Source organism: Haliotis cracherodii, unplaced genomic scaffold, assembly GCF_022045235.1.
Source record: "Haliotis cracherodii isolate W230 unplaced genomic scaffold, xgHalCrac1.p SCAF_15, whole genome shotgun sequence".
Taxonomy (NCBI): domain Eukaryota; kingdom Metazoa; phylum Mollusca; class Gastropoda; order Lepetellida; family Haliotidae; genus Haliotis; species Haliotis cracherodii.
In genome coordinates this window covers 33,844,170-33,856,573 of record NW_027266270.1, presented here as the reverse complement: position 1 = coordinate 33,856,573, position 12,404 = coordinate 33,844,170, and the positions used below count along the sequence as shown (strand labels likewise).

The 12,404-nt window shown below is 40.9% G+C and overlaps 1 protein-coding gene across 1 annotated transcript; it reads left to right on the top strand.

Moving 5' to 3' along the window:
- The first annotated feature begins 294 nt into the window (after nucleotides 1-294).
- Nucleotides 295-4,181, top strand: LOC139462071 (galactose-specific lectin nattectin-like). The gene is made up of 4 exons (XM_071243571.1): nucleotides 295-529; nucleotides 1,134-1,213; nucleotides 2,431-2,503; nucleotides 3,962-4,181. The coding sequence occupies exons 1-4, from the start codon at nucleotides 295-297 to the stop codon at nucleotides 4,171-4,173; spliced, it is 600 nt and encodes a 199-aa protein (XP_071099672.1). The 3' UTR covers nucleotides 4,174-4,181.
- Nucleotides 4,182-12,404: the final 8,223 nt, after the last annotated feature.

The following is a 12,404-nucleotide window of genomic DNA, read 5'->3' as shown; positions in this document are numbered from 1 at the left end:
AACGGTTCATCTCTTCATAGATCACACGAATGTTTGGCGTGAGAGGTGCATTATTAAGCAGCCTTTGTAGTCACATTTAACAAACAAATCGATCATTGGTAAGTACCTTCAGTGGGATCAGAAAATATAACATGGGATCAAATTAACACGCGGTGTTACGCGCCACTGACGTTTAGATAAAGGTCTCCTGATTAATTAATACAACATTCACCGTCAGTATAGACGAGGAAGATGCAGCAGTGCTCCTGACCGCTCATTGCTGGTGGTTCATGTTATGCTAACCACTGATTAAACATGTTAGTGGAACAGATGTTCGCGCTTATGTTCTCTAATTTTCTGGAACCAATTGGGAACATTGTTCAGGTCAGGAGTCAGTTAAGCTGTGCTGCGGCTTGCACTGCTGTGGAGGACTGTTCTTCCTTCTTCTACAACCCCGACAGCAGGTCATGTCTCATCACCCGCCAGCGACACTACACCAGTGCCGGGTTGGTTGCAACAGCTGGCTACAAGTACTACATGGCACGCTCAGGTCAGTTTTCAGTCTCGTGACAGATTTGTAAGAATACATACCCTAAGACACCAACTTTGGGTTGAAACTTCTAATACCATAAAACAAGAGCTTGGTTTGTTTGATACCTAAGCCCGTGGATACCGTTATTGTCCTTACGCACATTTATATAGGTTCTGAAAAACGAACGCTGTGTGAAAATTGCTGCGCTGGATCAACCTCTAACTAGTGGTTAAAGCGTTCGCTCGTCACACCGAAGACCCGGGTTCGATTCCCGACATGGGTACAATGTGTGAAACCCATTTCTGGTGTCCCCGCCTTGATATGTCTGGAATATTTCTAAAAGTGGCGTAAAACCACATTCACTCACTCACTAACTCACTGCAGCAACATATATGCATGTTCTGTGACTTTAGGAGCCAATGAAATTCCTTATTTGTTCACGCCGCATTTTGAAGTCATGGTTCAGTAAAAAGGACTTTACATTATTTTTTTCATGTTTCTTCAAAGTATTTTGCTTCAATAGCAACTAATGTTACCGCTATGCAATAAACGCGATACTGTGAAAGTGTGTTGGATCAGTGAAGGACATCAGATAATGAACCTCCGGCTGTTTTTTTTTCAGACTGCGACGAAGAATGGGCTGTATTCGGGATGTCCTGCTACTGGAAGAGTCCAGTAGGACATAATGTTGGACAAGCAAGGGTAATATGCTCGTTTTTCACCTTGTAACCATACACTGAACGATTATATGTGCCACGATGCAGTAAAACCCTACAGTGTGTACACTACTCAAAAATTGAAACGCGTAGTTGATTCAGAGTACGTGATTCAGTGATGATTTCACAGTGTGCATATTGTTGTGTGTGTGTGTGTGTGTGTGGGGGGGGGGGGGGGGGGGGGTGGCACACGAACTGGTTTAAATTACCACGCGAATAAAAACCGCTTTCATGTCAGAACGCAAAAACAAAACCATAAATACAAAAATAAAAACAAAAATAACCCGAAACTCACATGAATCTCACACAATTTTTTTATCACATACCCGAAGAGAACGTGAATACATGCGACAAAACCCTTTCCAAAATACAACTTAATCTGTCCTAGAAAGAGCATGATTAAATGTACCTCAAGAGTGAGTGAGTGAGTGAGTTGGGTTTAACGCCGCTTTTAACACTATTCCAGTCATATCACGGCGTGTCAGCATAATGTGGGAGGAAAGCCCGAAGTGATGCAGGTCTCAGACGTTTACCACTTCGGTAAAACCCACAAACACGGGTATGGTGCTGACAAACCTAGAAACATAATCGGGGCGAACCGGGATTCGAACCCACAATCATAGGTTTCTGGCGTGCCCAAGGGACGCAACTCTGCACAGCGAATCGCGGCGCCTTAGACGACTGGGCCTCCCTTGATGAAGATGAAGAAATGAAATCCTGTCTAGGCTCAGAGAAACAACGCTACTGGCACGAAGATGCTGGTGACTCTCAGTTCGCCCTGACAGGAGAAGCGTGCTGACATTTCTCATGTTGTAATATTGAATGAATTCTTTGAACACTGACAGTAAATGTGTGTAAAGGCCCTCATGTAAACAATGTTAAACTCGGGTATGAGTTTTCTATCTTGAGCAGTATCTGATGGTGACATATAAATTTGTATGACATTTATTGTAAGCTACTCTTTTACGCCGGAATTTAAAGTAAGTATCTCATATCTACTGAATTATATAAGTTGGGCGTGCATTCATTCACTGTTGGGACCCGTGAAGATTCGATTCACCAATCGTATCGGGACCTCTTTATCTAGACATGGATCGTGCATATTCAGACGTTTATATGGCAGTTTTGCGAAGATTGGCAATATAATCAAAAGATGGAACTCAGTTTAAGTAGATCCCAACTGACATATTTTCATTTCTCCAGGTGACATGTATTAATAAGGGCGGACTCATGGCATCGACCAATACACCAAATGAAAACAGACTCATCAAGAAAGGTAAGTCTGCCTACGGAAACCCACTACAGTCATATCATTTTTTTCCTTTCTTGAAAATTCAAGATATTATTTTAAAAACATAAATATTAGTTTGAAATTTCAAGATACTCTCGATGTGTTGTTGAACCTTTACTACCCTCTGTTGAAAATTCAAGATACTATGTCGACAAGTTCCGTTACATTAAGTTGAATTTTCAAGACAATACATTCAATGCTGTAACAATATCTGTAATGTGTACCATGTCATATGTGATGACGTCATCTCTACGTGTGTCGCCATGAAAGAAGACTCAAACTTATATCTTCAGCGTCATGATCATGGTGGATTTGGTCCCCAGTGAGAACAATAACTTGTGGCAACGCTGTTATTGCATTTGAAATTGGAACATAGTACCTTAAATGCGTGCCGTAAACGTGTAAGACCGCCTCCGTGGTCTAATGGTAGAGCGTCTGCCCGGAGTTCGATCCCCGGCCGCGTCATACCAAAAGACGTTAAAATGTGGTACTTGTTGTTACTCTGTCTGGCGCTCGGCATTAAGGGGCTAAAACAAGGACTGGTCGGCTCGGAGTATACTGTGTCTGAGTGGGGTATTCATGTTAAACTGCGGCATGGTATCTCAGTGTGCTAGCACTATAAATCAGCATCAGTCCGGACTAGTACAAGCAGCCACACACACACACACGTGCATGAACGTCGCTATATAAGTGCAATAATCTTGGACGCGACGTTAAACCCAATTTCACCTCACCTCACCTTAAAAGTCGACCATGCTTGTCATAAGAGGCGACTAACGGGAGTGGGTGGTTAGGCTCGCTGACTTAGTTGCTGCATGTCATGGTATCCCAATTGCGTAGATCGATGCTCATGATGTCAATCACTGGATTGTCTGGTCCAGACTAGATTATTTACAAACCGCCGTCATATAACTGGAACAGTGCTAAGTACGGCGTTAAACAACAAAGAAAACCTTGACTTGAAATTTCAACATGTCACCTTTCTTTCAGGGCTTCCGTTGTTATAAGTGACTTCGTTTGCATTCGATGTCACAGTTGATTGCCTGTCTTCGTACCCTGATTGCCTGGATCGTATGAGCCCAATACCTGGATTGTCTGGTCCAGACTTCATTATTAACAGGCGACTATGCTTGTCGTAAGAGACGACCAACGGGGCCGGGTGGTCAGGCTCGCTGACTTGGTTGATACATGTCATCGGTCCCAATTACAGGGATCGATGCTCATGTGTCGATCACTGGGTTGTCTGGTCCAGACTCGAGTGTTTACAGACCGCCGTCATATAGTTGGAATATTGCTGAGTGCGGCGTTAAACAACAAACAAACAAACAAGATTTACAGCCCGCCGTCATATTGCTGAAATACTGCTGAGTGCAGCGTTAAACAAAATCGCTATATATCAACAAATAATTGTTACATTCTGTAACGTCACTTAATTTCTCGCAGAATTTGGATCAGGATTTTGGATCGGAGGTAGTGATGAAGTTGAGGAAGGGAAGTGGATCTGGCCAGATGGTCAGCCGGTCACTCTGAACTATTGGGCCGAGGGTCAACCGGACAACGGATCCAGCGACCACTGTATGGAACAATGGGGACATAAGGAGGGGTGGAATGATGGACCCTGTTGGTTTCCTCTGCCGTTTCTATGTGAAAAATAATTTACAGCATAAAGTAGCATAACATTTTAATCATACCTTACCGTTGAATGCAGGACTCTGATTGGTTGAGAGCAATTCTATTATTTTCAATGTACCCCAGTTACATGTAAAATTCATTTGTAATTACCCGCCCGAATTGCCGAACGCACGGCATTACATTTGAAACATACCAACCGCGCACTTGTTTCTCAAATAATTGATGTAAGACGCTATTCTCCGGATATTAACGATATTTTCCGAATGAAAAAGATCTAGGGGGGGAATAACTCTAAGTTTGTCTTCTGTCGTCTGCTAATGAACGCATTCGTGACCAACTCGTGTTATTCCGGGACAAGTTACGGAAAAGGGCGAGTGGTGACGCATGCTAATCGTCATCAACCAATGTCGGCCTCGAGTGGGATAAACAACATCTTTGGATATAATATTAAGAGGAATGGAACGATGGATAATGATGGTTTCCTCTTTCATTACTACGTGAAAAATATATTCAAAATGAGCATATATTAACATTATATAACCTAGGGATCGGCCGCGTTGATTTTCCTTTTCAGTGTAGAAGTACGTCAAATGGAAGATAAAGTCGTATAATAGTTGTAACGTTACTATATCGAAGCAGTAAGGGTACTTGCATGGTGTGGGGCGGTGTGGTAGCCTTGTGGTTGAAGCGTTCGCTCGTCACGCTTAAGACCCGGGTTTGATTCTCCTCATGCGTACAATATGAGAAGCCCATTTATGGCGTCCCCCTTCGTGATATTGCTCGAACAGTGTTGGAAAGCGGTGCAAAACCGCAAAATGAATGTTTGTCCATTATCGAAAATCAACATATCTTTAAAGCAGTGCAAATGTTTGTAAGTCATACAAAGTGATTTAGGTAACACTTTAATATACATATACTAGTCTCTCTTTGTACATTTCTTGTTATCTTTACACTCATCTTCTTTACTGTTTTCCTTGTATATGATTTACTGTACAAGCTTTGTAAATACCATGGAGAGGGAGTCCTAAGTTGGATAACTTGTTCCCAATCCATTTCAATCTGAATAAAATATGTTTAAATCAAAATCAACCGTAATCACTCACATACTTGCAAGACATGACTTGGGTTTACAGTCAAAAGCTTATATTCATATAACTGTTGTCATTTTCTTATTCGCCGGATCTGAACACGTTAATCCATACCCGTGTTTTATTGTTGCGATGCGAGGGTCTTACATCTAAAAGTATTAAATTTTAATGAATCAATGTGTTATTCAGTTGTTATCAATCACTCTCTTCCGCCACTCTCTTCTATTTTATATATTTTTTGAGACAATCACCTCTTTGCAGTTTCAACAACGTGTATTTTCAATCAAGTTCTTTGTTTAAAACGTAGTTTTACTTTATAGTTTGCACCTTTCTATTTAGGACTATGATATTATATTTGGGGTTAAAATTTCAAATAATTTAATCTATGAAATTGGAAATTTGTATCATATCTACTGAAGCTTAAAATAAAAATTGGCAATGAACACGTACTGTTTCGCTTTTGTTTCTTAGCGTTGAGAGAGAGAGAGAGATAGAGAGAGAGAGACAGACAGACAGAGAAAGAGACAGACAGAGAGACAGACACAGAGAGAGAGTATTGATCCTAAAGGCCAAAAGAAGATACTGAAACAAGGTATAACATAGTTAATTAGATGATGGAAAGAGAAAACCATGAGGAACATAATAATATAGTGTTATCAATTGCAACAATTTATCCATGAATTCTATTGTATTTTGAGGCATGTTCACACCTGTCGGGGTAATTCAAAAAGAGCGTTACAGAGCGTCACACAATGTACAGTGATCTGTCACAACACATTATGATCTGTTTCATTTTTCGTGTCACTGGGTCGTACACGTGTTAATACTATTCTGTGTCAGATGTTTGGCTCAATTAGTAAATAAAAATGCCAGAAAGTTCTTATTTTGTTATCTGCAACAGATCATTCTCTCTTTCAATAAAGAGAGATAATAAGTGAGGGCCAGAACTCAGTTGTTTCTATTTTCAACAGAACTTTAGGTCCTCCGCGTGAAGTTTTACGTGTCGATTTTCCAAACTGAAACAATATGTTAACCCAGAAATCTGTACGTAAAATAACTTGGTGTGAAATCAACAAACAAGCAGCAAATGGTATCAATTAACTATTTGCGTTACAAAATTAACCAGGTTTAGCAGGGATTCCGGGGTGATCTTCATACGAAAGCTGGTCTTGATGTGTTCTCAGATGAAATGTGTGAGAGATGAGAGAGGCACCTTCTTGTCCCACTATATATACAGCCTAGCATGCTACTGGAAATGTCTTCAGAGTGCCTTCAACAGTATAGCGGCACTAGAACATTACAGAATATTCTGCAGGAGTCCACATCCTACCGGAAGTTTACACTAGCATTTAAAGGGGCCACGGGTGGCCCAGTCGTCTAAGGCGTCGCGATTCGCTGTGCAGAGTTGCGTCCCTTGGGCACGCCAGAAACCTATGATTGTGGGTTCAAATACCGGTCCAACCCGATTTTATTTCTAGGTTTGTCAGCACCATACCCGTGCACGTGGGCTTCACCGAAGTGGTAAACGTCCGAGACCTGCATCACTTCGGGCTTTCCTCCCACATTAAGCTGAGACGCCGTGATATGCCTGGAATACTGTTGAAAGCGGCGTTGAATCCAACTCACTCACTAGCATCTAAATATAGTAATTTCCTGACGACTGCTTACATTAAGTAGTACGTTCCTGACGACTAATCACTCCCAAACACAATGCAATGCGCGTCTTCCGGATCTCAGCAGAAACAATGTAGCACAGTTACAATTACTGTTCAACAATAGAATATACTTAAATAAGTCTACCATATAACAGAAGAACGAAGGCTTCAACCACGAAGACAAACCAGATCTTCGATTTTGTTCTCTCGCCAAAAACCCTAATTTAAAATGAAGGATTATTTTTTGACATCACCATAGAAAAATGTCTCAAGGGAAATGGTAAGATATTCAGTAAGTTTGCACGTCACGGTTCCCATATAATCTATACAGCATCGTGTTTTTCTATTTCCATCACAATTGCATTGATCCACAGTCAATGTGAAGAAATGTGTTGATGTCTGCTCTGAAGTGTCTTCTTCCACGCTTTGGAGGCAGTAAAGTACAATATACTGTGGTTCGTTTAAATTTGCAGGGGCGGTCGGGTAGCCTAGTGGTTAAAACGTTCGCTCGTCACGCCGAAGACCCGGGTTCGATTCCCGACATGCTTAAAATGTGTGAAGCCCATATCTGGTGTCTCCCGCCGTGATATTGTTGGAATATTGCCAGAAGCGGCGTAAAACCATACGTACTCACTCACTCACTAAAATTTGTAGAATGGTTGGCGACATTTTGGTTTCATTCAAATAAGAAGCAAAGGCAACGACGCGAAACATTTCACGTCGTTTGCTCCAATTGTAAATACTGAAATCAATATCACATTTAGACAGAATTTGCAAACATTGAACTTAGATAAGTACTGATATTGGCTAAGTAACAACGTGCACCAATTTATTACGCTGACTACATTCTATTTCGGTTGCATTTTTAAACGCAACCGCCACAGACTGGTTGGCCTGCCCTTGGGTGCTTGCTCGTACGTCTTACGCCATTCGTGACCAACGCTTGCCATTCCGGGACAAGCCGAATAGGTTACGGAATCATACGAGTGGGTACGAATGGTCATTCGCGACTTAAGTCGGGTAATCAGTCTATGCCCAGATCACTGGAGTATTTCATCCGTTTAAGTCACGGTCAATAAAAAGACCAAACTTTAGATATTGAACAGAGACAACAAAAAGAAAAGCAGAAAATAATGGTAATGGTTTCACTGCTTTCAAATTTATTCATTGTTTGTTTGTTGTTTAACTCTGCACTCAGTAATATTCCAGCTATACGTCTGTAACCGAGTCTGGAACAGACAATCCAGTGATTCACATCGTGAGTATCGATCTACGTAGTTGGGATACCATGACATGGCAGCAACCAATATTCTAAGCCCTTCTATTTTGCCCTTTACGCCAAATAGAATCTGTTTCGGTTAATCAAGAATTTTATATGTTCTTGTATTGAAGTTTTATATAATAATTCCACGAAAATATAGCATTGATAATAGAAATTAGCAGATAAATAAAATAAAACACAACACAACTATTTTTAGCAGCTTGGAGACACATGGTGTGCGGTACTGCCCCCTTTCTTATGCGAGTTTTATGCAAACGTTAATTCTGAAGAGGTATTTTTTTAAATTTCAGATGAACACGAAATGACTGAAAGTTATGTATACATGTCATAATAATCCACGAAAACTAACGTGTACTGTCAAAGTGAATCCCAATCAAAGAACTACGCATGTTTACAAATGTTTGAAGTTGATTTTAAGATGAGCTGTTATTATTACTTGACTCGTTGGTTGATTACTTTTATGCCTGCAAGCTTTAGATGTTCAGAATGGTAGTTTCTTTGCTTGTTCAGGGGGCTTTTGACCTGTCCAGATATGGCTACCTTCATATTGCTGAACCCGTGAAGATCTTGGTTAGAATAGGTCTTCAGTCACCCATGCTTGTCGTAAGCGGCGACAAACGGGATCGCTCGGGTTGATTCATGTCATCGATCCCAATTGCGTGGATCGATGCTTATGATATAAATCACTGGATTGTCTGGTCCAGACTCGCTTATTTACAGACCGCCATCATATAGCTATAATATCGCAGAGTGAAGCGTTAAACAACACACAAACAAAAACCAAATCAGTTTGCTGACAGAGCGCACATACTTAACTTTGACTGAAACGTTGACAATATAGTATGTCTTTGGCATAATAGCACTCTGGCAATAAACAATCACCTCCGCTACATTTCTCAACTGCTTAGGAACTTTAGAACATGTACATTATATTAAAATTTCACGGAAGGTTACATTTTGCTTACAATTGAGGTTTTCAGTCAAGGTTTCGCCACCAAAGGCCTCTTCAAATCATTCCAGAATGGGTTGGTTGACATTCAGAGAGATTTGCTTTGGATTACACTTCGCTTGACAACATAATGCTGATGTTGCCCAATGCTATAACACGGACCTTACTGGCACATGTGTGTTAAATAAAATTTGTGTGAGTGGCGAGTGCATCTGTCAGACCAAGACATACTTACCCTTTTCGCGAACACCTGGCGTTATCGGTGGTTTTCAGTGTTCCATTCATAATATCGTCATCAATCTGATTCTCTGCAGAATAAGATCTGTAAATACATTGACCAAAAATACAAACACAGCATATACCGTCTTCTTGAAAAGCGCAAACAATCTTAAGGTGGAAAATGTAAACAATCTGTTATCACAGAAAATGTACTCATTATTTGGACAAACAAAATTCATATCAAATAACAAGCGTGTGAGTGGCCGTTGCTACCGATAGAGCAGGACATGCTTACCCTGCACGTGGTGCCATCACAGATTTTCAGTGATCCATTCATGTACAGGTCATCTAATATTTGTTTCTACGCCTTAAGGAATATGTAAGACAGGTATTTGAGACGGCTTATTCTTTGGCGTTTGGCGTTTTGAATCCTTTAGTAATTTGTAACATATTTTAGTTCACCTGACTGAAAATCAGGTGAGCTTATGTCATGGCGCATTATTCATCGTCCGTCTGGTTGTCCGTCCGTTGTTACTTTTTACAATTGCGAAATCTCCTCTGACACTTAAGATGAAACTTTGGAGTGAGTGAGTTGGGTTTAACGCCGCTTTTAACAGTATTATAGTTATATCGCGGCGTGTCAGCTTAATGTGGGAGGAAATCCTGGAGTAATGCAGGTCTCAGACGTTTACCACTTCGGTGAAACCCACGAGCACGGGTATGGTGCTGACAAACCTAGAAACATAATCGGGGCGAACCGGGATTCGAACCCACAATCATAGGTTTCTGGCGTGCCCATTGTCGTCAACTCTGCACAGCGAATCGCGACGCCTTAGACGACTGGGCCCCCCGTGCCCCCCGAAACTTTGGAAGGAGGTATTCCAGCTATGGTGTCTCTAAAACGTACTCACAGAATTCTGATCCGATTCTAAACATGGCCACATTGTTATTATGAAGTGCTATTTCGCTATTCTTTAGTGTTTGACGTTTTCAATTCCTAGTAAGTGTTGATGTATTGGTTACATCTTTTAGCTCACCTCACTAAAAGTCAGGTGAGTATATGTCGTGGCGCATTGTCCGTAGTTCGTCAGGTTGTCCGTCCGCTGTTTGTAAACCTTTACAATGGCGACATCTGCCCTGCAACTACCTGGCTCCAAAAGAACTCCCAAACGTACTCACATAATTCTGATCCGATTCTAAACATGGCCGCATTATTTATTCTTATTTCACGTGAGCTACAGAGCCTTTTTCAATTGATAATATGTTCTCTATCGTCATCTCTATAAATCATAACTCACTCACTCACTGGTTTAAGCAGTGTGTATTGTAAAACCTGAGGCAAATGGACTTTCAAGTATTTTTTGGAACATTTGATCTTTTTCAAGTTTACGACAAGCAACATAATGATGGAGACCGCCTACCTAACGTCTCCGCAGTGATAGTTGTCGTCGTTGTCGTAGTAGTAGTAGTAGCAAAAGTAGTGGTAGTAGTAATGGCAGTGGTAGCAGCAGTAGTAGTAGTTGTAGTAATAGTGGTACCAGCAGTAGTTGAAGTAGTGGTAGTGGTAGTGGTAGTGGTTGTAGTAATAGTAGTAGTAGTAGTAGTAGTAGTAGTAGTAGTGGTGGAAGTGGTAGTTGTAGTATTGGAAGTAGTAGTTGTAGTAGTAGCAGTAGTAGCAGTAGTAGTAGTAGTAGTAATGGTAGTTGTAGTAGTAGTAGTACTAGTGGTAGTAGTAATAGTAGTAGTAGTAGTAGTAGTAGTAGTAGTAGTAGTAGTAGTAGTAGTAGTAGTAGTAGTAGTAGTAATAATAAAAGTAGGAGTAGTGGCAGTGGTAGTAGTAGTAGTAGTAGTAGTAGTAGTAGTAATAAAAGTAGGAGTAGTGGCAGTGGTAGTAGTAGTTGTAGTAGTGGTACTGGTAGTAGTAGTAGTTGTAGTAGTTGTAGTAGTAGAAGTAGCAGGAGCAGGAGCAGTAGTAGTAGTAGTAGTAGTAGTAGTAGTAGTAGTAGTTGTTGTTGTTGTTGTTGTTGTTGTTGTTGTTGTTGTTGTTGTTGTAGTAGTAGAAGTATTTTTGGTTCCAGTAGTTGGATGGCTACATTCAATCAGGCATTACAACAGACAAGGCCCATATCAGTATGAAGTTTACAAAAACAAACGAGAATGATTATGTATAATCATAATCAACTTCCTTAATTATAAACATACCCGAAACATCCCAAACAATACACGGAGTCCCCAGTGGAATCGGTTATGTGAGAAAGAAAGTGTTTATCGCGACGGCCTGTAAATAATCGACTTGCATTATAAACCCAATAATAGACCCAACCTAAACCAACACTACTCAAAAAGGTTAAGGACCACTCGATTCTTTAATATTACTTAAGTTAATCCTTCGTTGTGTAGGAGGACGTGGAGTCATCCCACAGATGACATCCTTACCTTGTCAGCTTGCTGACGGGGTTAACCTCTTTGGTCATGTGGACAAGGCGTCCAACCTCTTTGGTCATGTGGACAAGGCATCCGACCTCTGATCAGAAGGCCCGTGGTTCGAATCCCATCACGGGTCTCGGAAATTGTATGGCCGCTACAGTGGCATGACTGATTATGGCGCAAGACTCGCTGTTAAATGTCAGAAAAGTGCGTGTTTCAGTTACATTCCTCATGACAACTGTTTTAGACGTTGTTTTAGGTGTTGTAGACGTTTAGATCTTTGGTGAAACCCCTTGGCACAGGTAAGGTGCTACGTTGCTATGGTAAGGTTTCGTAGTTAGATATAACAAAGAAGTGTGATACAATGGCGCGGACTTTTGGTACACTAAATCATCTACATGGCGTTTCAAACACAAAGCATCAACGCCAGAGAAAGAACATCGGCTAAATGTACCCTAAATCCTAGGTACAGTTTATTCTATGCAGAATAAATGCACGAACAGAAGTCATTGATGTTTCTTTAACACATGCTGACTATACGTTAAGACGTGTACCTGGTGAAACAAACAGGCTTATACTCAGGCACTTGTTTTTAACACAAGGTTAACATTTGAGTGCAAACAGTCAACCATGC

Bases quoted from the DNA above. Each gene is read 5' to 3' on its own strand.
- LOC139462071 (XM_071243571.1), top strand. From the start codon at position 295: ATGTTAGTGGAACAGATGTTCGCGCTTATGTTCTCTAATTTTCTGGAA. The intron at 530-1,133 runs GTCAGTTTTCAG...TTTTTTTTTCAG, and splicing joins GTACTACATGGCACGCTCAG to ACTGCGACGAAGAATGGGCT. The intron at 1,214-2,430 runs GTAATATGCTCG...TCATTTCTCCAG, and splicing joins ATAATGTTGGACAAGCAAGG to GTGACATGTATTAATAAGGG.